The 24,553-nt window shown below is 44.4% G+C and overlaps 1 protein-coding gene across 1 annotated transcript in view; it reads right to left on the bottom strand.

The window, feature by feature from the left end:
- Positions 1-14,562: 14,562 nt before the first annotated feature.
- Positions 14,563-24,553, bottom strand: part of nadkb (NAD kinase b) — a 50,533-nt gene continuing 40,542 nt past the window's right edge. Inside the window, exons 10-12 of the mRNA XM_068042744.1 lie at positions 21,636-21,793; positions 20,759-20,841; positions 14,563-16,666 (exon numbers count right to left, since the gene is read on the bottom strand). Of these exons, the coding sequence (XP_067898845.1) occupies positions 16,507-16,666; positions 20,759-20,841; positions 21,636-21,793 (401 nt within the window). The 3' untranslated portion in view covers positions 14,563-16,506. The remainder of the gene's footprint in view (positions 16,667-20,758; positions 20,842-21,635; positions 21,794-24,553) is intronic.

Genomic DNA, 24,553 nt, shown 5'->3' with positions numbered 1-24,553 from the left:
TGGGGGACTTTAATTACCCAAATAACAACTGGGATAATTTGAGTAAAGGGTAAGGAGGGGGAGGAATTTTTGAAATGTGTTCAGAACTTCCTTGCTCAGTATGTTCTCATCCCAACTAGAAAGGAGGCATTGCTGGATCTAGTGCAGGGAAATGAGGTGGGACAAGGGGATGAAGTGTCTGTCAGGGAACACTTGGGTAACAATGATCATTGTATCATAAGGTTTAGACGAGTAATGCAGAAAAGCGAGGAACAAAATAAGGTAGAATGTCTATAATAAAAGCAAAATTCTGCAGATGTTGAAAATCTGAAATAAAACCAAGAAAGTGCTGGAAATACTCAGCAGGTCTGGCAGCATCTGTGGAGAGAGAAGCAAAGTTAACGTTTCAGGTCAATACCCTTTCATCAGATGAAAGGTCACCGACCTGAAACATTAACTTTGCTTCTCTCTCCAAGATGCTGCCAAACCTGAGTATTTCCAGCACTTTTTTTGATTTATTTAAGGTAGAATGTCTAGATTGGAAGAGGGCTAATTTCAACTTGATGAGAAGGAATCTAGCCAGGGTAGAATGGAACTAAAGACTGACAGGAAGTGTTTTATTGGATCAATGGGTTTCTTTATAAGGAGGACGTGCTTCAGGTACAAGCTAGGTGTATTCCAACAAGGGCGAAAGGTAGGGAAACCAAAAACGGGATGACGAGGGAGATAGAGATTATGATGAAACAAAAATATGATGCATGTCAGGTGAACTCATTGTGAGAACCAGGCCATATACAATAAGTTGAGAAAGGAGGTAAAGAAGAAAATGACTGGCAAAGAGAATACGCGAGAATAGAATGGCAGTCAATGTAAAAGAGAACCCAAAGATCTTCTACCTGCATGCGAATAGTAAGAGGTGGAGTGAGATCTATTAGGACAAAGGATAATATATACTTAGAGGTGTAGTGCAAGGATAATATACTTAATGAGTACTTAGTATCAGTGTTTACTAAGGAAATGGAATCTAACAAAGTATCAGTAGAAGTGGAGGGAGTAGAGGCAGTGGATAGGATAAAAATAAAAAGGCTGGCCTTGCTTAGGGTAGATCATTCACCTGGTCCGGATGTCTTGCATCCCAGGTTGCTAAAGGAAGTGGGGATGAAGATGGCAGAAGGGCTTTCCATAATCATCCAATCTTCCCTGGATACAGGGGAGGTGCCAGAAGATTGGAGAATGGCAAATGTGACACCCTTATTCTCGAAAGGGTGTCCTAGCAACTACAGGCCAGTTAGTTTAACATAAGTGGTGGATGTGGTTTTGGAAATAATAATCAGGGAAAATATCAACAGGCACTTAAAATGGTTTGAGTTCGTTAAGGATAGCCAGCACGGATTTGTAAAAGGCAGATCATGCTCGACTAATCTAATTGAATGATTTGATGAAGTAATCGAGCATTTTGATGAAAGGAATGCATTGGATATTGTTTATATGGATTTTCAGCAAGCATTTGATAAGGTGCCATTTAAAAGGCTAGTTAACAAAATTGAGGCTCATGGAATAGGAGGGTCAGTGTCCAATTGGATTTTAAAAATTGGCTTAAGGACAGAAAACAGTGAGTCGTCGTAAATGGTTGCTTTTCAGACTGGAGGATGGTAGACAGTGGTGCTCCCCAAGGGTCAGTACTGGGACCACTGCTTTTTTTGCATATATAAATGACTTGGATCTTGGAATACAGAGTAAAATCTCAAAATTTGCTGATGACACCAAACTTGGAGGTGTGACTAACAGTGAGGATGATATGAACAGCCTGCAGCAGGACATAGATGGGCTAGCAAAGTGGGCGGGCAGGTGGTAGATGGAATTTAATACAGAGACGTGTAAGATGATGCATTTTGGCAGAAGGAATTGGGAGAGGCAATATATACTTAATGGCACAGTTCCAAAGGGTGTGCAGAAACAGTGGGACCTGGGAATGCATGTGCATCAATCTTTGAAGGTGGCAGGACAAATTGAGAGACTGGTTGGTAAAGCATGTGGGATCTTGGGCTTCATAAATAGAGGCATTGAGTACAAAAGCAGGGAAGTTATGCTGAACTTTTATAAAGCTGTGTTTAGGCCCCAACTGGAATATTGCATCCAGTTCTGGTCACACTTCAGGAAGGATGTGAGGGTCCTTGAGAGGGCACAGAGGAGATTTGGCAGAATGGTTCCAGGGAAGGAGGATTTTACTTATGGAGAAGCTGGATTTGTTCTCCTTGGAACAAGGGAGATTTCATAGAGGTATACAAGCTTAGATAAGTTAGACAAGGAAAAACTGTTCCCATTAACTAATGGTACAAGGAGACACATTGAAAGTTTTGGGGAAGAGATGCAGGGGGAATACGGGGAAGCACTTTTTACGCAGTGTTACAACCACTCAGGACAAAGCCCCAATCAAAATACATGATTCTGATCATGGTGGGAGCTACACACTGTCAACTCAATCCCACCGCTTCACAGATCACATCATATATCTTTACGCTTTCCAAATCAAAGAAAGCAGCAGACAAATTGAAACAATCTAGTAACCCCCGATTTAAGCAAACCAAACCAGGTATCTTAAGATAACAAATTAACTATTTATTTTAAAAAACTAAAATCTTTAACACTACTAAGATAAACCAATATCTAGAGACCTTATCACTTATTTAAAAATCTAACTCCCACATTTGCATACATATACTCAAACTAGCAGTAGTTTGGTTTTTAATTAGCTGCCGGGAAAAATAGAAAAAAAAAGTCTTTTCAGATCACACTTCCGATGAATGGTCTTCTAATTCAACACAGTCTCAGTTCATTTGCAGTCTTCCAGGGTCCAATGAGAAAAGGGTCCTTCCAGAGATAGGGGTTCAACAGTTCAGTTCAGCAGTTGTAATATTACACTCTCTTTTCCCAGCAATGGACACAGCAGATATCAATAATTTGTGGTGAAAGAAAAAAGCTATTTCTTTTCTTATTTCTTTAAGGAATTAATTTGGCTTGAAGCTTTTTAGAATTTTGAGAGAGAAACTACACAGGGTTTAAATGGACTTAGAGAGCTCCCCTATTTCCTTCACGTGCTGGAACAGTCTGTCAACTGTGTATCTCTGCTAACCAGTTTCAAAGTCAAAATAGATACATTGAAGCCCTGTTCTCCCTTGCTGCCTTAAAGGCTCACTGCAATATTTCCTGAGGAGAAAAAAAAAGGATTGTGACAGCAGCCGGTAGTAATGACCTGGAACTCACTGCACAGAAGGGTGGTGGAAGCAGAGACAATCAATTACTTCAAAAGGAAGTTGGATGGCTTCTTGAGGGAAATAGACTTGCTGGGCTACAGGGATCGAGCGGGGGAGTGGGATTGACTGGATAGCTCTGTGGAGAACCAGCATAGACTAGATGGGCCAAATACCCTCCTCCTGTGCCATAAGTGACTCTCTGCCTCTAAATGATTAAGTACAACTGCAGAGAGGGTGGCCAATTTTCCTTTTCAGCACTCGGGTATACAGCTCATCACAAAATCAGTGACAAGGAGCTCCAGGCTTTTCCATACATTTACTTTAATGGGTAAAAAATTGTGAATAACTTGCTCCCTTTTTAGAGATCGCGATTTCTGTCCCTCAACCAAAGAGGAACATCTACACATAAGCTCTCTAATCACACAGCCTCCTTTATTCTACCCAGACCAACTGCTCCCCATAGACTGTTTCTTCAGCCCCAGGACAGTGTCCTGTGGAGTATCTGATCATCCTTTATAGATAGCAGTGTACTGCAGTATGCTGAACCAGATCCCCTCAGTTTAATAGCAGAACCAGGCCCATTTGTGGGTTGTGAGTAAACTGAAGCTTAGAAATGACTTGGCAATATTAGTGGAAGAACACTTAATTCATTGGTGTGCTACTTAGTGAAAATGTTAACTCATTTATGATAGGTTAACATTTGCATTAAAATAGGATTGCTATATAAGTCCATTCAGCATTCGCCCATCAATATCATCAAGAGTTCACTGACCTGAAACGTTAACTCTGCTTCTCTCTCCACAGATGCTGCCAGACCTGCTGAGTTTTTCCAGCATTTCTTGTTTTTGAGTCCAGCATCTGCAGTATTTTGCTTTTATTATATTATCAACAGTACTCCTTAAGTTTAAAAGTCATTTGTTGGGTCTCAAAGGGCCTATGGATGTGTTTGCTCTTCCCTCATTTAGGAGACAGTGATTCACTTTGGGTTGCAATACTTCAGAGAAGTGTGACCTAGAGTATAACTGGAATCATCCAATGCAGCCAGCAAAGAGCTATCCAAATAGTCCCACACCAGTATTTCTCCATATCTCTTCCTCCCCACCCCCCAAGTATTTATCCAATTCCCTTTTCAAAGTTACTATTGAATCTGCTTCATTACCCTTTCAGGTAGTGTATTCTAGATGATCATAACTTGCTACAAGAAACAGTTTCTCATCTCCCCTCCTTTGCCAATTACCTTGCATCTGCGTTCTCAAGTTACTGGTCCTCTTGCCAGTGGGTAGGTTTTTATTATTTATTCTATTAAAACACATGATTTTGAACACCTCTATTAAAGCTTACCTTAAACTTCTCTAAGGAGAATAATCTCAGCTTCTCTCTCTCTGAATAACCAAATTCCCTCATCCCTGATACCAACCAGTAAATTGTCTCTGCACTGCCTCCAAGGCTTTAACATCCTGCCTGAAGTGTGGTGCCCAGAAAACGCTCTCCTTTGACATATTAGTTGCCTGCCTCAGTCACTGGAAGCCATTAACTTTGGTGTAAAATAAACAAGAACATATATTTCAGCTAGTTTGTATCCGAGCACAGAGATGCAATGATTGAAAGGTTCAAGAGAATTAAAATGTCATTGATTTTTCTTATTCTCTTTCGGGATGTGGCTGTCAGACAAGGCTGGCATTTATTACCTATCCCAAGTTGACGAGAAGGTGCTGCTGTGTGGCTTGATACTCCATGAACCTGCCATTGCTCCACATTCCTTGATACCCATATTTCTCAATTTCCAGATCTCGAGAAAAATTCCTTCCTGATTTCACTCTTAAAGGACTTAGCTTGAAGACTGAAGCCCTGTTGTTCTGGATTACCATGTCAGGGGAAATAGTTTCTCTGTATATACCTGATAGTATTTTAAGGGATTCAGTCATTAGATCACATCTGAACATAATCAAGCCCAGCTTATGCAATCTGTCTGTGTAATTTAATACATTTAAGTCCTGGGATTCTGGTGAGTCTGCACTGCACCCCTTCTGAGGCAAATATATCTTTCTGGAGGTTCAATGGCCAAGTACTGAACATCATACTTCAGACAGGGGCGATCAAGGGACCGTACAACTGAAGCACAACTTACTGTGCTTCTTAGTGTCATCTGCAAACTTGGATATAAAACACTATTCATCCAAGTCATTAATATATAATGAAAAATCAGGCCCCAGTACAGATCCCTGGGGAACATCATTTAGGAACATAGGAGCAGGAATAGACCATTCAGCCTATCGAGCCTTCCCCGCTATGCAATACGATCATGGCTGATCATTCACTTCAACGCTTTCCCACACTATCCTCATATCCTCTTATGTCATTTGTATTTAGAAATCTGTCAATCTCTGCTTTGAACATACTCAATGACTGAGCTTCCACAGCCCTCTGGGGTAGAGAATTCCAAAGATTCACAACCCTCTGAGTAAAGAAATTTCTCCTCATCTCTGTCCTAAGTGGCTTCCCCCTTATTTTGAAATTGTGTCCCCTGGTTCTAGACTCCCCAACCAGGGGAAACATCTTAGCTGCATCTACCCTGTCCATCCCTTTAAGTATTTTGTAGGTTTCAATGAGATCACCTCTCATTCTTCGAAACTCTAGCGAATACAGGCCCCGTTTCCCCAGTCTCTCTTCATAGGACGGTCCCACCATCCGGGGAACAAGTTTGCTGAAGCATCATTGCACTCTATGACAATAATATCCCTCCTAAGGTAAGGGGATCAAAACTGCACACAGTACTCCAGGTGCGGTCTAACTAAAGTTCTATACAATTGAAGCAAGGTTTCACTACTCCTGTACTCAAATCCTATTGCGATAAAGGCCAACATACCATTAGCCTTCCTAATTGCTTGCTGCACCTGCATGTTAGCTTTCAGTGACTTATTGACAAGGACACCCAGGTCCCTTTGTACATCTACACTTGCTAATCTATTACCATTTAAGAAATACTCTGCACATCTCTTCCTCCTACTAAAGTGGAGAACCTCACATTTTCCCACATTATATTCCATCTGCCATGTTCTTGCCCACTCACTAAGTCTGTCCAAATTCCCTTGAAACTGCGTTGCATCTTCCTCACAACACACATTCCCACCTAGTTTTGTGTCATCTCTTCATCTTCTTTTGCCTCCTTGTCTCGGGAGAAAATGGGTAAGCGCCAGGAGGAGGTCAGTGGTTTGTGAAGCAGCGCCTGGAATGGCTATAAAGGCCAATATTAGAGTGACAGACTCTTCCACAGGTGCTGCAGAAAAAATTGGTTGTCGGGGCTGTTACACAGTTGGCTCTCCCCTTGCGCTTCTGTCTTTTTTCCTGCTAAGTCTCTTCGACTCGCCACACTTTAGCCCCGCCTTTATGGTTGCCCGCCAGCTCTGGCGATCGCTGGCAACTGACTCCCACGACTTGTGATCAATGTCACTGAACTTCATGTCGCATTTGCAGACGTCTTTAAAGCGGAGGCATGGACGGCCGGTGGGTCTGATACCAGTGGCGAGCTCGCTGTACAATGTGTCCTTGGGGATCCTGCCATCTTCCATGCGGCTCACATGGCCAAGCCATCTCAAGCGCCGCTGACTCAGTAGGGTGTATATGCTGGGGATGTTGGCCGCCTCGAGGACTTCTGTGTTGGAGATACGGTCCTGCCACCTGATGCCAAGGATTCTCCGGAGGCAGCGAAGATGGAATGAATTGAGATGTCGCTGTTGGCTGACATACATTGTCCAGGCCTCGCTGCCGTAGAGCAAGGTACTGAGGACACAGGCTTGATACACTCGGACTTTTGCGTTCCGTGTCAGTGCGCCATTTTCCCACACTCTCTTGGCCAGTCTGGACATAGCAGTGGAAGTCTTTCCCATGTGCTTGTTGATTTCTGCATTGAGAGACAGGTTACTGGTGATAGTTGAGCCTAAGTAGGTGAATTCTTGAACCACTTCCAGAGCGTGGTCGCCAATATTGATGGATGGAGCATTTCTGACATCCTGTCCCATGATGTTCGTTTTCTTGAAGCTGATGGTTAGGCCAAATTCATTGCAGGCAGCCGCAAACCTGTCGATGAGACTCTGCAGACACTCTTCAGTGTGAGATGTTAATGCAGCATCGTCAGCAAAGAGGAGTTCCCTGATGAGGACTTTCCGTACTTTGGTCTTCGCTCTTAGACGGGCAAGGTTGAACAACCTGCCACCTGATCTTGTGTGGAGGAAAATTCCTTCTTCTGAAGACTTGAACGCATGTGAGAGCAGCAGGAAGAAAATCCCAAAAAGTGTGGGTGCGAGAACACAGCCCTGTTTCACGCCACTCAGGATAGGAAAGGGGTCTATGCTGAATTGTGCCTTTCATATTGTCATGGAAAGTGGTGATGATACTTAGTAGCTTTGGTGGACATCCGATCTTTTCTAGTAGTCTGAAGAGACCACGTCTGCTGATGAGGTCAAAGGCTTTGGTGAGATCAATGAAAGCAACGTAGAGGGGCATCTGTTGTTCGCGGAATTTCTACTGTAGCTGACGAAGGGAGAACAGCATGTCAATGGTGGATCGCTGTGCTCGAAAGCCACACTAAGCCTCAGGGTAGACGCGCTCGGCCAGCTTCTGAAGCCTGTTCAGAGCGACTCGAGCAAAGACTTTCCCCACTATGCTGAGCAGGGAGATTTCATGGTAGTTCTTGCAGTCACCACGGTCACCCTTGTTTTTATAGAGGGTGATGACATCGCGCATGTCCTGTGGTATTGCTCCCTCGTCCCAGTACAGGCAAAGCAGTTCGTAGAGTGCTGAGAGAATAGCAGGCTTAGCACTCTTGATTATTTCAGGGGTAATGCTGTCCTTCCCAGGGGCTTTTCCGCTGGCTAGAGAATCATCGGCATCACTGAGTTCCGATTTTGTTGGCTGTACGTCCAGCTCATCCATGAGTGGCAGAGACTGGGCTGCATTGAGGGCGATCTCAGTGACAACATTCTCCCTGGAGTACAGTTCTAGGTAGTGCTCAACCCAGCGGTCCATTTGCTTGCGTTGGTCAGTGATTGTGTCCCCTGATTTAGATTTGAGGGGGGGCGATCTTCTTGATGGTTGGTCCAAAAGCTCTCTTAATGCCATCATACATTCCTCTGATGTTTCCGGTGTCTGAGGCCAGCTGAATATGACTGCATAGGTGTTGCCAGTAGTCATTTGCGCAGCGCCTGGCTGTTCTTTGTGCAGCGCTTCTGGATGCTTTAAGTGCTACGGATGTTAACTCGCTAGGGGCTTCTTCGTAGTTCAGCAGTGCAATGCGCTTAGCGGCTATGACAGGTTCCAGCTCTTCAAAATGAGATTGAAACCAGTCTGCATTCCGCTTCACACGTTTGCCATAGGTGGTCATAGCTGACTCATAGATGGCGTCTCTGATGTGGGCCCACTTGGTCTCAGCATCCCCTGTGGGAGTGTTTTGAAGGGCTTTTTCAAGTGAATTTAGAAATTTTTGTAACAGCTGTGGATAAGAAATTCTGCTCATGTTGATGCGCGGGTGGCCCTTCTGCTTGGAATGATGCAACTTCTTTGGTTTGAGTCTAACCGTGCTGCACATCAGGGAGTGGTCAGTGTCGCAGTCCGCACTGTGGAAGCTGCATGTGATTTGAACAGAGGCTCGCCTTGTGACGATGAGGTCCAGCTGGTGCCAACGACGTGATCTTGAGTGCCTCCAAGAAACCTGGTGAGAGGGTTTCGTGTGAAAGAATGAGTTGATGATGCAGAGGTTATGATAGGTACACAACTCAGGCAGTCTCTGTCCATTCTCATTCATCCTTCCAATGCCATAGCGCCCAAGGCAGGAGGGCCATGAATCATGGTCGGCCCCAACCCTGGCATTAAACTCCCCCAGCAGGAATAGGTGTTCGGTGTTGGGGATGCTACTAATGATATTATGGAGTTCCTTGTAGAACTGGTCTTTATCTTCAGGTGACGAGCAGAGTGTTGGAGCTTCGATGCTGAGTAGGTGTACTGGACCAGAGGTGGTGAGCAGTCGGATGGACAGTATGCGTTCTGAGCCATTTGAAGGTGGCTCTATCATGCTGAGCAGAGTTTCTGATGGCGAAGCCCACTCCACGCTGTCTTGGTTCTTCAGGATCCCTACCCTGCCAGAAGGTGTAGTTTTGCTCTGTTAGAGATCCGCTCGCAGGGAGGCGGGTCTCCTGAAGTGCTGAAATGTCCAGATCGAGTCTACTGAGCTCGGTGTTAATGATGGCGGTCTTCCGAGAATCGTTGATTTGTGTAAGGTCTTCCGACAGGCCAGGACACATAGTTCTGACGTTACAGCTTGCAAAACGAAGGGCTGGTACCTTCTTTCCTTTTATCGTGCTGTTTGGTGCAGTGTTGCAGTCCACTTTTCGGGCAATGGCCCTGAGCTCCAAGCACCCATTGAAGCAGGTGGACTGTGGCGGGACAGAACCTTATTGACCGGGGGCTGCCCGGTTTGAGGCGGGCGGTAGCTGTCCAGTGAGGTGCGATGACCTCTCCCACCGACAAAGGCAACCAGTGGCACCCAATCTCTACGCCAATTGAGCTGGACTTTAACCCGTAACTGCTGCCTTCCGTGTTGTTTCGGTAGCTGTGAGGCGACTATGGAGGGACCTCTCCATGGCACATGTCTGGGCGAATGTATGGAGGTTGTGAGTTGCCCAAGCGTCAAAACCCCCCTCTCGGCCTTTCTGGTGGGGTCCAAAGGAGTGCAGAGCACGACGTTTGGCACCAGTATGGCTGAAGAACTGCCGGAAATATGCCAAAGGTGACACATGACCGCCTACGGGTTCCGCTCCAGATTTTGTGTTAGGGTTTACTCCCTTAGCCTTGGACTCTCCCGAGACGCCCACAAGGCAGTGGGGTTGTTAGGGCCCCTGCTCAGGGATAGGTGGATGCCAGTGGGAGGAGGGGTTGCGAGGGGGTGGGGTAAGAGGGTGCGGGGGGGTGAGCTGGGAGGGGGGAAGCGGGGGGGGGTGGGTGGTGGAGGGGGTGCAGGTAGTAAAACATTTCATCAGTTTCCACCATTGACGCCGGGAAAGTTCATCCGCGTCCTCCGGGAGGTGCGCGACAGTACCAGCAGGAATTCGCTGACATTGCACTGCCGATGCGCTACGAGCCGCACATCTCCCGCGGGCGCTTTGAAGTTGCGGCCGAGGAGCCGTTCCGCGATCGAGTCAACTGGGGCCGGGTCGTGGCTTTTTACGTGTTCGGGGTTTTTCTCAATGCTTCCCCTCTGTACTAGGTCTTATTACCCAAGGGTTCCACTGCTCCTTCCTCTCTGCACTGGACTTTGTGTCATCTACGAACTTGGAAATACTACATTTGGTCCCCACATCCAAATCATTGATCTATATTGCGAACAGCTGGAGCCCAAGTACTGATCCCTGTGGTACCCCACTCGTCACAGCCTGCCGACGCGAGAATGACCAATTTATTCCTACTCTCTGTCTGCCTGTTAAACAATCTTTAATCCATGTCAGTATATTACCACCTATCCCACGTGCTTTAATTTTGCTAACCAACCTTCTATGGGGGACTTTATCAAAAGCCTTCTGAAAATCCAAGTATACTACGTCCACCAACCCCCCCCCTTTATCAATTCTGTTGGTAACATCCTCAAGAAACTCCAACAGGTTCGTCAAACATGATTTCCATTCATAAGTCCATGTTGACTGTGCCCAATCAGATTATCTAAATTTCCATTTATCACATCCTTTAGAATAGATTTTAGGATTTTCCCAACGACTGATGTAAGGCTAACAGGTCTGTTATTCCCTGGTTTCTCTCTCCCTTCCTTCTTAAATAGTGGGGTGACATTTGCGACCTTCCAATCTGCAGGAACCGTTCCAGAATCTATATAGAATTTTGGAAGATGATCACCAATGCATCCACTATCTCCATAGCTACCTCTTTCAACACTCTGCCTTGTAGAATATCAGGTCCTGGAGACTTAACCTTAAGCCCCATTAATTTCTCCAATACAGCCTTCTTACGAATACTAATTTCCTTCAATTCCTCATTCCCCTTAATCCCTTGGATCTCTAATTCTGGGAGATTTCTTGTTTCTTTCTTAGTGAAGACAGACACAAAGTAATAATTTAGTTTCTCTGTCATTTCTCTATTCCCCATTTATAAATTCTCCTGTCTCTGCCTGTAATAGACCCAGATTTGTCTGAGTCAAATGTTTCCTTTTTAAGTCCCTGTAGAAGCTTTTACAGTCCATTTTTATATTTTTTTGCTAACCCACATTCATATTCTATTCTCAGTTTATGAGTTTCTTTGCCCTCCTTTGCTGCATTCTAAAATCCTCCCAATCCTCAGGTTGACTAATATTTCTGGCAACTTTATAGGCCTTTTCTTTTATCTTATACAATCTTTAACTTCCTTTGTTATCCATGGTTTACTGCCTTTACTTTTGGGGTTTTTGCATCTTGAAGGAATGTATAGTTACTGTAAACTATGTAATATTTCTTTAAAGATACTGTCATGTCTTTTAATGTATTTTCCCAATCCACCTCAGCCAATTTGCCGCTCATACCTTCATAATTTCCTGTGTTCAAAGGTAACACCCTGGCTTCAGATTGAACTACCTCACTTTCAAACATAACGTAAAATTCTATATTATGGTCACTCAACCCTAAAGGTTCTTATACAACAAGATTATTAATTAGCCCTTTCTCTTCACATAATACTAGATCTAAAATAGGCTGTTCTCTCATCAGTTCCTCAACATACTGCTCTAGAAAACCATCCCTAACACACTCCAGAACCTCATCCTCCACAGCATTAGTGCTCATTAGGTTTACCCAGTCTATATGCAGATTGAAGTCACCCATGATTACGGTTTTACCCATGCCACATGCTTCTCTAAGCTCCCGATTAATATCATGCCTCACACTACCACTACTGTTTGGTGGCCTATAAACAACTCCTACCAATGTTTGCTGCCCTTTGCTGTTTATTAGCTCCACCCAAACAGATTCCACATTTTGTTCTTCCAATTGAAATTCTCCCTTACTAATGTACTGATCCCATCCCTTATCAGCACAACACCACCTCCTTTTCCTTTTTGCCTATCCTTCCTAAATGTCGAATATCCAGTTCCCAGTCTTGGTCACCCTGCAGTCACGTTTCTGTTATGGCAATTAGATCATACCTATTTACCTCTATTTGGGCCTTTAAATCATCTACCTTGTTGCGAAGGCTGCTTGCATTCCGGTTGAGTGCCCTTAACCTTGTCTTCTTGACATTCTGCATTCTAAGCTTAGTTGATGCTCACCTTTGTCTCACTTGCCTTCTAATGTCGCTTGCTACTTTTCTACCACCTGTTACCAGCTTTACTTCCTTCCAATTGGAGCTACCCCTCAGCTTCCCATCGCCCTGACAAGCTGGTTTAAACCCTCACAACAGCACGAGCAAATCTCCCTGCGTAGATGTTCGTTCCGGTCCTGTTCAAGTGTAGCCCGTCCATCTTGTACAGGTCTCACCTGCCCCAGAACCGGTCCCAATGCCTCAGAAATCTGATGCCCTCCCTCCTACACCAATTCTCCAGCCAAGTGTTCAATCAATCAATCCTCCTATTCCTATGCTCACTAGCACGTGGCACTGGGAGTAATCCTGAGAGTACTGTTTTGGAGGTCCTGCTTTTTAATTTCCTTCCCAACTCCCTAAAATCTGCTTGCAGGACCTCATCCCTCTTTCTTCATATGTCATCGGTACCAATGTAGACCATGACCTCTAACTGTTCACCCTCCCCCAGAAGGATGTCCTGCAGCTGCTCCGTGACATCCTTGACCCTGGCACCAGGGAGGCAACACACTATCCTGGAGTAACATTTACTGCCGCAGAAACACCCGATTCCCTATCGAATCCCCTATCACTATTGCTCTTCCACTCTTCTTCCTGTGCAACTGAGCTACCCATGGTGCCATGGACTTTAATCTGGCTGCACTCCCCCGAGGAACCATTGCTCTCACCAGTATCCAAAATGGAAAACCAATTAGCAAGCAAGATAGACTCAGGGGTCTCCTGCACTGCTTGCCTGATTCTTTTAGACTGCCTGGCAGTCACCCATTCCCTCTCTGCCTGCATGTTCCAAACCTGCAGTGTTACCACCTCCCTAAACATGCTATCCCTGTAGTCCTCTGCCTTGCAGATGCACAACAGTGACTCCAGCCACTGCTCGAGTTCCAAAACTGGAGCTCATCTTCTGCAGCCGGTGACACTTCTTGCAGATGTGTTTATCTCGGACACGTGGTGCGTCCATGACTTCCCACATACCGCAGGACATACATTCCATTTGGCCAAGCTGACCTGCCATAACGTAATTTTAACATCTTTTTATTACAATGAGAAGTAAAATAACTTACCAGCTACTCACCAATCAACTACTGGAGGCTGAAAAAATGTAGGAGAAGCCCCTCCCTCAATTACCAAACTCCGCGCACTCAAATTAATTTTTTTCTTAATCTATAGTTCCCCTCCTTACCGAACTCCCTCAATTACTAAACTCCCTTAACACTCTGTGCCCTCCAACTGCACTCAATGCAGTCAAGCAGCACTGAGAGTCCCCTGAATTTATACTCTGAAAACAATGCCATTTCAGCTCTGCTACAGCTCAGAAACCAGTTTAAGCTACCCATTTAGAACAAAGAACAAAGAAAATTACAGCACAGGAACAGGCCCTTCGGCCCTCCAAGCCTGCGCCGTTCCAGATCCTCTATCTAAACATGTCGCCTATTTTCTAAGGGTCTGTATCTCTTTACTTCCTGCCCATTCATGTATCTGTCTAGATACATCTTAAAAGACGCTATCGTGCCCGCGTCTACCACCTCCGCTGGCAACGCATTCCAGGCACCCACCACCCTCTGCGTAAAGAACTTTCCACGCATATCCCCCCTAAACTTTTCCCCTTTCACTTTGAACTCGTGACCCCTAGTAATTGAATCCCCCACTCTGGGGAAAAAGCTTCTTGCTATCCACCCTGTCTATACCTCTCATTTAATTAACTAGGTACAGCTACTCAGTGTTAGTATACCCCTGTTTAAAACTGCAAGGAACCTAACTTACCTTTTAACTGAAACAGGAATTTCAATTAATTGCTAGATGTAAACAAAAACTAGTCGAGATTAACCTTTCAAATTCACTCACTTACCAAATTCCCTTCTTCACTCTCAGTGCAGACTTGTCATATCCCAATCAGAATGAACCCTTTATCTCTTTTAGTTCCCCACCAATTGCCAACCCATGTGACAAAGTTACCTCCAGTTCCCTATAGTCTCCCTTACAATCTAACAAAACAGCAGAGAATATCTTCAGTTTAAAATTCTTTATTGAAAAAAGTTTGCCAAGTTTGTATAATGTCCTGTATACTTCAACTGGAAATGTAACCTGCTCTGTGGTTATTATGTCACAAGTATGTCTGCAATGAGTTCAACATCTTTCCCATTGTGAAAATATAAAGTATTATATTGTATGGTTTCTCCTTGGCATGGCTATAATATTTAATTTTAATCAAACGAACATTAATACTAACTCCAGTTGGAAGTCACTTTAGTTCGTCTGGCTTCAAATTGAGGAATGCCAATGTTTTGGATGCAAATACTTAACTTTCACTCTGTCAGCATCAGTACTCAGGTACAGCTTTTGTCAGATTTAGGGGTACAGCTCTCAACGTTGCAGTCACAAAATACAGCTCTGCCTTTACCCTCATCCCCACTCAGAACATTACCTGTTGCACCAATTCATGCCGAGCAGAGATATAACCAAGATCGATCATTTATATAGTTCTGAGTTTATGGACACGCACATTCAAAACAAACAAAACTGGCCCAAAATCAGTTCATGCACAAGCCTCGAGTGTACAGTGTATCCCATCGTTCTGAGCTAGAATTTAGATTCAGAATTGGTAAGAATTCAGTATGCAGTTCCAGTGCATGACCAAAAGGAATACTGTAGCCTGTCATTCCATTCCAACAGCACTTGAGGCAAGGTGCAGTAATCGAACCACCTTGAATAAAACCAGCTGGGCAGCATACAACTACTGATTTCACTGCATGGCTCAGATGCAAAATGACAGGCCTTGTAAATTCACTTGATTTTCACTTTTTTTCTAAATGTTGACTTTAAAATATAATTCTAGGAGTGTTACTACATTATATCAATCAGTATCACCAGACAAAGATTCCTTCCTTAAGTACAATATAGTGAGGCCAACAAAAACATAGAACAGGATCGGAACTATAAGGATGCTGAACTGTATTTTCACAGTAAAATTTTTTATATGATAGTTACTCCACTGCAAAAGTAATTCACTGAGTGAAGCACCTGAGACATTTTGACGATGTGATACTGTACAATATAAAATTCAAGTATTTCCTATTTTCATCAAGACATTTGAACAGTTTGTTTTTGCAGCAGATATTAATACTGCAGGTTATCAGTATTAACATTCATTCGAGGCACCAACTAAAATTAACCAACCTGGAAAAACCTTTCAACAAAATGACCCATTTTCACATTTTGTCATCTTGACTTTTACCCAACCTTCTTGGCACTGACTCCTAATGAGGTCCAGTTCCATGGCAGAAGGCAGAAGACAGACCTCTGCTACCAGGAGTGGGCCGCCATCGGCAAAGCTTGATCCTGTCTTTTTAAATGCCTGCATGTCCCATTAGCGGCAGTGAATAACAGGCAGGGTGAGGACACTGGCTCATTTTGCTCCTTTCTAGCCCAGTGCAACTGAAGCCAATATTAGCATCGCACCTGCTGAGCTCAACCAGCACAGTGCCCAAGGGATTAAACCTGGACTATGTTGGTCAGTGCCACACCAGGCATTAGACTCATCAACTAAGACAACTCGAAAGCCAAAATTATTCATTTTACAGCAAATTTGCAGCAAAGGACACATTCTACTGTACAAATCTGATAACTGGTAGTTATCGATAAAGGCACCGTAAAAGAAAAAACAATGAAATAGTAACATTTGAATTCAAGTCCATAATGGAGAGTTGGTGCTCCTTCATTACTCTTTCCCAGCTTTCTGACTCCAAACCCAGTGAATACTCCAGGATGATTAAGGTATGAGGAATTGGGTGGGGAGGGGAGGGAGACAGAAAGGTTGTACCTGGTGGAATGTTAATATACACCGTCTTCCAGTTAACAATATGCACAGGATAGATACTCCATTAAGCTTAGTTTATCACGTTATTGCTACATGAGGAGGGGGGTTTAGGGAAAATGATGCACTCGTTGTGGACTAACACTCAGTGTCTGAAGAATCCGTGATTTCTTCAAAGCGTGATTGCTTTTTGCGGACATTCCAGTGCAGGCACTCAGCCAGACTCTCGAACCAGTCGTACACAAGGTCATGGCAGCAGATAGATGGCACCGGGTAGCACGACGTCGTTACTGTTATGCTTAAAAAAAAAGACAAAAACTTAATGTGATCACACTCTCACTCTGAGCTCTATCCTCGGCCTCCTGCATTGTTCCAATGAAGCTCAACACAACTCTACGAACATCACCTCATCTTTGGATTAGAAACTTTACAGATTTCCAGCTTCAAAAGAATTCAACAACTTTAGATCATAAACCACCATTTGCATTTTCTTAGACAGCAAGTGCTGGTAATGGTTCTGCTGTTGCCATTTACAGCTGTGCTAGACACTTTACTTGTCCCATTACCACCCTCTTTTTCCTTGCACCATCATCCCTCTTGTCATTTAATCACACCTGCCCTCCATACCATTACAAAACTTCCCATTTTGTTCTTTCCTATCCACCTTCCACAACCCTTTCCCTGGCTCTCAATTCATCCAGTTATGATGAAAGGCCATCAATCTGAAAAGTTAACTGTTTTTCTTTCCACAGATGCTGCCTGATCTGCTGAGCGTTTTCCAGCATTTTTTGTTTTTATTTATCATTGTTAGAACAGACCGAGGCTCGGGCTCAGCCCTTGAAATGAACTCTCATGGGCATCCAAAACGACAGGCACAGTAAGCTCATGGTGAAGACAGCCAAAAAAGGACATGTCACTTCCTTACAGACTGGCCAACTCAAACTGGTTAGGGGGTGTCAAGCTGCAGGTCACTCATACTCAAAATCAGGACCTGTCTGCCAGTTCAAGTGGATTCAAGAATTTGAGGCACAACCTGAAGAGCAAAAGTATTGCCTAAGACCTCTGCTGTCCTCTTGCACATCCCTGATTTTGATCATTCCACCATTGGTTGCCATGCCTTCAGCTGTCTAGGCCGTAACATTTGGAATTCCCTCTTGAAACTGCTCAGTCTCTCTACCTCTCCCTCCTCCTTTAAGTCACTCCTTAAAACCTACCCTCTTTGACTAAGCTGTGCTAATACCTTTGTGGGGCTCAGTGACAAATTTTGTTTGATAACGCTCCTATGAAGTGTCTTCGGACATTTTACTACAATGCAATTTGTTACCTGCCCAACACTCCTTCCTCAATCAAAGCCACAAAACAGATTATCTGTTGACATTTTCATTTCCAGTTTGTAACATCTTGCTATGCATCGATTGGCTGCTGCATTCTCCTACGCACCAATGACAGTATTTCAACAATAATTCATTAGTTGATGCCTTGACATAAATACAAGTTCTTTCTTTCTCACTGCCTGTAAGTCATCTGCAGCCCATTTGCCCTCTACCTGTGGGTCATAGCAGACTTGCCTTCGGGTGACTCACTCACATCCTGCTCTGCTGTGGGATGCAAAAGTAGATGCAAAAGATTCCTTGGCAATATTTATCACTCAACCCACACTGCTAAAATAAATGTGTTCAATATCACAATGCTGTTTGTGGGAGCTTGCTGTGCATAAATTGGCTGCCATGTTTTTTACATTACAACAGTGACTACACCTCAGAAGTACATCAGGACGTCATGAGGATGTGAACGGCACTATATAAACACAAGTCTACCTTTCCTTCCTCCAGCTAAAAAAGATTTCCAGAAATTCAACTGCCTTTCCACCTTAACAGAAGGCTAACCAAATAGTGAAAAAAGCAGTGTGGTTAAACAGTTTCAGATCATACATGTATCATGTGCTTTTCCAAACTACTGAGAAAGCCGGAGGGATTAAACCTGGGACCGACCTGGTCTGAATGGTTTGGATGCTCACTAAAGTAGCCTATTTACCAACTACAAGAATAGCTGAACTAGCAGATATGCTGCGTCATACCAAGGGCATTGCATTCCTTGATGTGATGTCGCAAGCTGAATTAAAGTGCAGAGGAGTTTCTCCTTAGATACCAGAATATTGTTAAGTCACCCAACTTCATGTATTTCAGGCCCTAGTAGCCACGTCTAGTATCTAAATGTCCTTCTAAAGCCAGCATCTGTGCTGTCACCTCAAGTTATAGAGCGTATCACATAAAACATTGCTCAACATCCACTTCTCATTTGTGAAGTAATGAGACGTTTAGGAAATGTGACCAGTGTTACGGACAGGGTGAGAGAGTTGCTGAAATCCTTGTTCCCTTTCTAACTGTCCGTGATCAATATGCTTTTAAGAGGAAGATGCGTTTTTTTTTAAATCCAAGTGTGTGGTCATTTGAATAACCAGCAGCAAGCTCTTCGTGGGTTCAAATAAAGAGAAAGGATTGTTTATTTATGCGCTCACCCCAAACTCTAACACGATGACACTCACTCCCGCAGTCACACACAAACACACTCAAGGAAAGTACAGTTAAGGGAATAGCACACTTCTGAAAGTTATAAGAAAAAGAATAGTTCATAATTCATGTGATTGTCTTGTTCTGAACAACGCGTGTTGCAGGCCTGCTGAAGATGTCTTCACTCCAGAAGTGCAGTTTATACAAGATTAACAGCCAAAGTCATATTCTGACGTGGCTCTTAGGATTCTTTCAAAGTGGTGGACTTTCTGCTTGTCATTAAGATGGTTGCTTGTACTCGCATTACCAGGTCAGTTTGCTGCATTGGTGGGCCTAAAATGGAACCGGCTTGGAGACCTTGCGATGTTACAGCCTCCAGTTCTTTTAAGGCACAGATGGCACTCCCTTGTCTGCCCCTGTTTCTTTTTGCAGTTAGCATTTAAAGACCAAAAAGGAGACAAACATGACTGCCCTACCATGTGACTTTGTTACTTTTCCAAATATGATGGTGGCCTTAGGTTGATTAGCCACAGCCTGGTTTGTTATAAAACATTTATTTTGGGGGGGTGGAGGTGCATGGTTAAGACAATCACCTTCTTTGATGATTTGATTTTGATTTGATTTCGAGATACAGCACTGAAACAGGCCCTTCGGCCCACCGAGTCTGTGCCGACCATTAACCACCCATTTATACTAATCCTACACTAATCCCATATTCCTACCACATCCACACCTGTCCCTATATTCCCCTACCACCTACCTATACTAGGGACAATTTATAATGGCCAATTTACCTATCAACCGGCAAGTCTTTTGGCTGTGGGAGGAAACCGGAGCACCCGGAGGAAACCCACGCAGACACAGGGAGAACTTGCAAACTCCACACAGGCAGTACCCAGAATTGAACCCGGGTCGCTGGAGCTGTGAGACTGCGGTGCTAACCACTGCGCCACTGGTCACATTTCCTAAACGTCAGAAGAAACCCATTAAACCCATTCAATTCAGGAATGTCTCAATGGTTTCAGGATGGGTGTAGTTGACACCTGAATCTGCAATGTATTCTTTTGTCCTTTCGAGACAGTGAGGCAGCTTTTGAATACACAGGCCAGGTCTTCTGGCCCTCAGCAGCCATCTTAGCAGCACACTATCCACTTTTTAAGCAAAAGTCAATTTCAAAGAATCCACATTGAATAAAGAGCATATTCTTAACTTTTAAGATATGAAATGTCTTTACTGGGCATAACACCAGAAATACAAGATTAATCGGGCAGATGCTCAGGCAGCTTTTAATGGCAAAGAGAGTAGATCGATGGAAGGGTTAAGAAGGGAGGTCCAGAGAATAAAGATGAGGCAGCCAAAGGCCCAGATACTTCTAGTGAGGGAAAGGGAGGGTGTTATGCACAGGAGATGAGGGTCAGTGACACGGGCTGCAGGGTTGAAGCTATGGCAGAGTTTATAAACAGGGATTTTGAATTTGGCGTGCTGTAGGGTGGGGAGCTAATGGAGGTCAGCAGGAATGGACAGGATTCAGCATGGGACGAACTTCTCTGTCATTTTTACAGCAAAGTAGCTGCAACTGGGCAAGTCCACTTATCTATGAATCACTATCGTGAAAGGCCAGTGATTAGTGAACCTTGTCTTCACTTTTGTTTGAAGAAACTTAAAAAAGGAAGACAAAAATACTGTAATCTTAAAATAGGACAGAATCTCAATTTGCCCACCATGTACAGTCAGTAAACAGCTATACCATGAGCATTGATTTTAAAACCCCCCCTCCCACCCCAGTGATTATGGTCATGTGGCACATCTAGCAACTATCAGTGTAATAGAAAGTTATTTTAAGGAGAGGAGGATAGCGATAGCCACCCTGCTACACTTGCCTGTCAGTATGTTGAATTTCCTGTCTCCTCCTGCCATCAAATGAGACCCATGCTACGTTCCTGGTATCAGGCGATAGCGTTATCTTCAGAAAGCAAACACAGATGCAGCTTGTAAGCTTACACTTTACTTCAGTGAGTCTAGAGATAAGTTCATTTGCACTTTCTGGGACCCTGCATTTAATATTTTTTGCAACACTTAAGATCTTTAAACTGCTTTCATCACAGAACCCAACTGAATTGCTGAACACAGGTAACTTGAGTTCTGCTCAATAAGAACAGATACTTGAGGACAAGACAGTTTTAATGGATTTCTCTTTAATTTTCTTCGCTTCTGTCCCACGGCCACTGACATACACTAGAGTGAGGGGCTCCAGCAGCTGTTCTTCGCATATGATCAAAACAGCAAGTGTTCACGGGCTATTTGACTGTGGCGTTGCCACAACCGATTCGGCCCAGTCCTCATGTGACACCCTCACATGCACTTTCCACCAGTTACTGAATTGAAATCAGGACTAAAAAGTACAACTAATTAACCCATCCTTACTCAAAGTGTTGCACTGTCAGAAGTGCTCCAAGAGACATTAAGCAGAGACCCCTTTTGCCCCCTCAGGTGGACATAAAAAATCTACAACACTATTCAAAGAGCAGTAGAGTTCTCCCAGGGTCCTGGGCAATATTTATCCCTCTCATTCTTTTAAACTCCAGAGATTATACGCCCACTCGATGCAATCTCTCCTCAGAGGAAAGCCCTCTCATCTCACGAATTAACCTAGTTAATCCAAAGTTTGAATCATGCACCACCCTCTGAACTGACTGTACTGTATCCGAACTCTGTACCTGACCGCGTGTGCACATCGCTGACACTACACATGCTCACCTTTAGCTCCATTCCAGCCGGTACTACAATGGGCCGGAACGAGAGTGAGTGAGGGCAGATAGGTGTGATCATGATGGCTGGGACATTTGGGTGCATCATGGAAGCTCCTGCTGCTGCAGCATACGCGGTGCTACCAGTTGGTGTGGACACAATGACACCTGAAGAAGCAAATAACGGACCAATAAATACCATGCGCACCAACAGATGTGGCAACAACCCCAAACACCCAGTCACTCTCAAATCAATAGAGGTAATGCAACTTTTTTTACCCAGAGTTGTGAGAATGGGGAATTCACTACCAGAGTGAGTAATTGAGGCAAACTGCATGGATACCTGAAAGGGGAAGCGAGATAAGTACACGAGGAAGAGGAGAACAGAAAGATAGAAGGGTTAGATGAAGTAAGGTGGCAGAAAGCTCATGCAGAGGATAAACACAGGCATGGAACAACTGGACCAAATGGCCTGTTTCTATGTTGTACTTTCTAAGCAATTCTATGTAACTGTCCAGTTGTGTAAATTATTAGAGATGGAGAGGAATGGTAGGGCAATGGACGTGCATTTAGGACATTATCACTCGAGAGTCACTGCCTGCTGGAACTGATTGCATGGGGCAGGATTTAATTACCTGCAATCTTTCAAAGGGAGAATGACATTTCTTGTGCTGGAAGGCATGTTACAGGTAGGATTGTCTTAGTTGGATTTATTAGCTCCTCTTGTCCTTTGGAACTTTGCTTGATTACCTTAATTAATAAGTTCTGACAATTTTCTTTTTTAATATTTGTGCGATGCGAGCATTGCCCTTGAGGTGGTGGTGGTGAGCCGCCTTCTTGAAATGCTGCAGTCCATGCGGTGTAGGTATACCCACAGTGCTGTTAGGGAGAGTGTTCCAGGATTTTGACCCATTGACAATGGAGGAACAGCGATATAGTTCCAAGTCAGGATAAATGAATTGGAGGGGAACATGCAGGTGGTGGTGTTCTCATGAGTTTGCTGCCCTTGTGCTTCTGGGTGGTAGAGTTCACAGGTTTGAAAAGTGCTGTCGAAGGAGCCCTGTTAAGTTGCTGCAGTGCATCTTGTAGATGGTACACATTGCTGCCGTGCACTGGTGTGGAAGGAGTGAATGCCGAAGGTGGTGGATATGTTGCCAAACGGTCTGCTTTGCCCTGGAAAATGTCGAGCTTCTAGAGTGTTGTTGGAGCTACACTCATCCAGGCAAGTGGAGAGTATTCCATCACACTCTTGACTTCTGCCTTGTAGATGATGGACAGGATTTGGAAAGTCAGGAAGTGAGTTACTTGCTGCAGAGTTCCAACCTCTGACATTTTTTTTTTAATTCATTCATGGGATGTAGACGTCACTGGCCAGGCCAGCATTATTGCCCATCCCTAATTGCCCTCGAGAAGGTGGTGGCGAGCTGCCTTCTTGAACCACTGCAGTCCATTTGGGGTAGGTACACCCACAATGCTGTTAGGAGGGGAGTTCCAGGATTTTGACCCAACGACAGTGAAGGAACGGCGATATAGTTCCAAGTAAGGATAGTGTATGACTTGGAGGGGAACTTGCAGGTGGTGGTGTTCCCATGTATTTGCTGCCCTTGTCCTTCTAGTTGGTAGAGGTCGCGGGTTTGGAAGGTGCTGTCTAAAAAGCCTTGGTGCATGGCTGCAGTGCATCTTGTAGATGGTACACACTGCTGCCACTGTGCGTCGGTGGTGGAAGGAGTGAATGTTTGTAGATGGGGTGTCAATCAAGCGGGCTGCTTTGTCCTGGATGGTGTCGAGCTTCTTGAATGTTGTTGGAGCTGCACCCATCCAGGAAAGTGGGGAGTATTCCATCACACTCCTGACTAGTGAATTGTAGATGGTGGACAGGCTTTGGGGAGTCAGGTGGTGAGTTACTCGTTCAGGATTCCGAGCCTCTGACCTGCTCTTGTAGCCATGGTATTTATATGGCTACTCCAGTTCAGTTTCTGGTCAATGGTAACCACTAGGACATTGATGGCGGAAGATTCAACGATAGCAATATCGTTGAACATCGGGAACAGATGACTAGATTCTCTCTTGTTGGAGATCGTCATTGCCTGTCACTTGTGTGGCATGAATGTCACTTGCAGCTTATCAGCCCAAGGCTGAATGCTGTCTTGCTACATGTGGCACAGACTACTACAGTATCTGAGGAGTTGCAAATGGCACTGAACATTGTGCAATCATCAGCGAACATCCTCACTTCTGACCTTATGATGAAGGGAAGGTCATTAATGAAGCAGCTGAAGATAGTTGGGCCTAATACATTACCCTGAAGAACTCCTGCTTCACTATCCTGGGGCTGAGATGATTGGCCTCCACAACCACACCCATCTTCCTTTGTGTGAGTTATGACTCCAACCAGTGAAGAGCTCCCCACCCGCCCCCGCTCCCCCCATCCCCCCACCACCCCCCGATTCCCAGTCAGTTCAATTTCACTGGGGCTCCTTAATGCCACACTTGGTCAAATGCTGCCTTGATGTCAAGGGCAGTCACCCTCACCCTGGAATTCAGTTCTTTTGACCATGTTTGGACCAAGACTGTAATGGGATCTAGAGCTGGGTGGTCCTGCAAGAAACCAAACTGAGCATCGGTGAGCAAGTTATTGCTGAGTAATTGCTGCTTTTTAGCACTGTCAAAGACACCTTCCATCACTTTGCTGATGATTAAGAATAGACTTATAAGGTCATAATTGGCTGGATTGGATTTGGTCTGCTTGTTGTGAACAGGTCAAACCTGGGAAGTTAATAAAAATAAGAAATGCTGGAAATACTCAGCAGGTCTGGCAGCATCTGTGGAGAGAGAAGCAGAGTTAACGTTTCAAGTCAGTAACCCTTCACCACACACCTGGGAAATTATTCACATTGTCAGGTAGATGCCATTGTTGTAGTTGTACAG

This window comes from Heterodontus francisci, chromosome 11, assembly GCF_036365525.1.
Source record: "Heterodontus francisci isolate sHetFra1 chromosome 11, sHetFra1.hap1, whole genome shotgun sequence".
Lineage (NCBI taxonomy): Eukaryota > Metazoa > Chordata > Chondrichthyes > Heterodontiformes > Heterodontidae > Heterodontus > Heterodontus francisci.
Note: the sequence above shows the minus strand (reverse complement) of the source record. Positions and strands in the feature narration are given on the sequence as shown.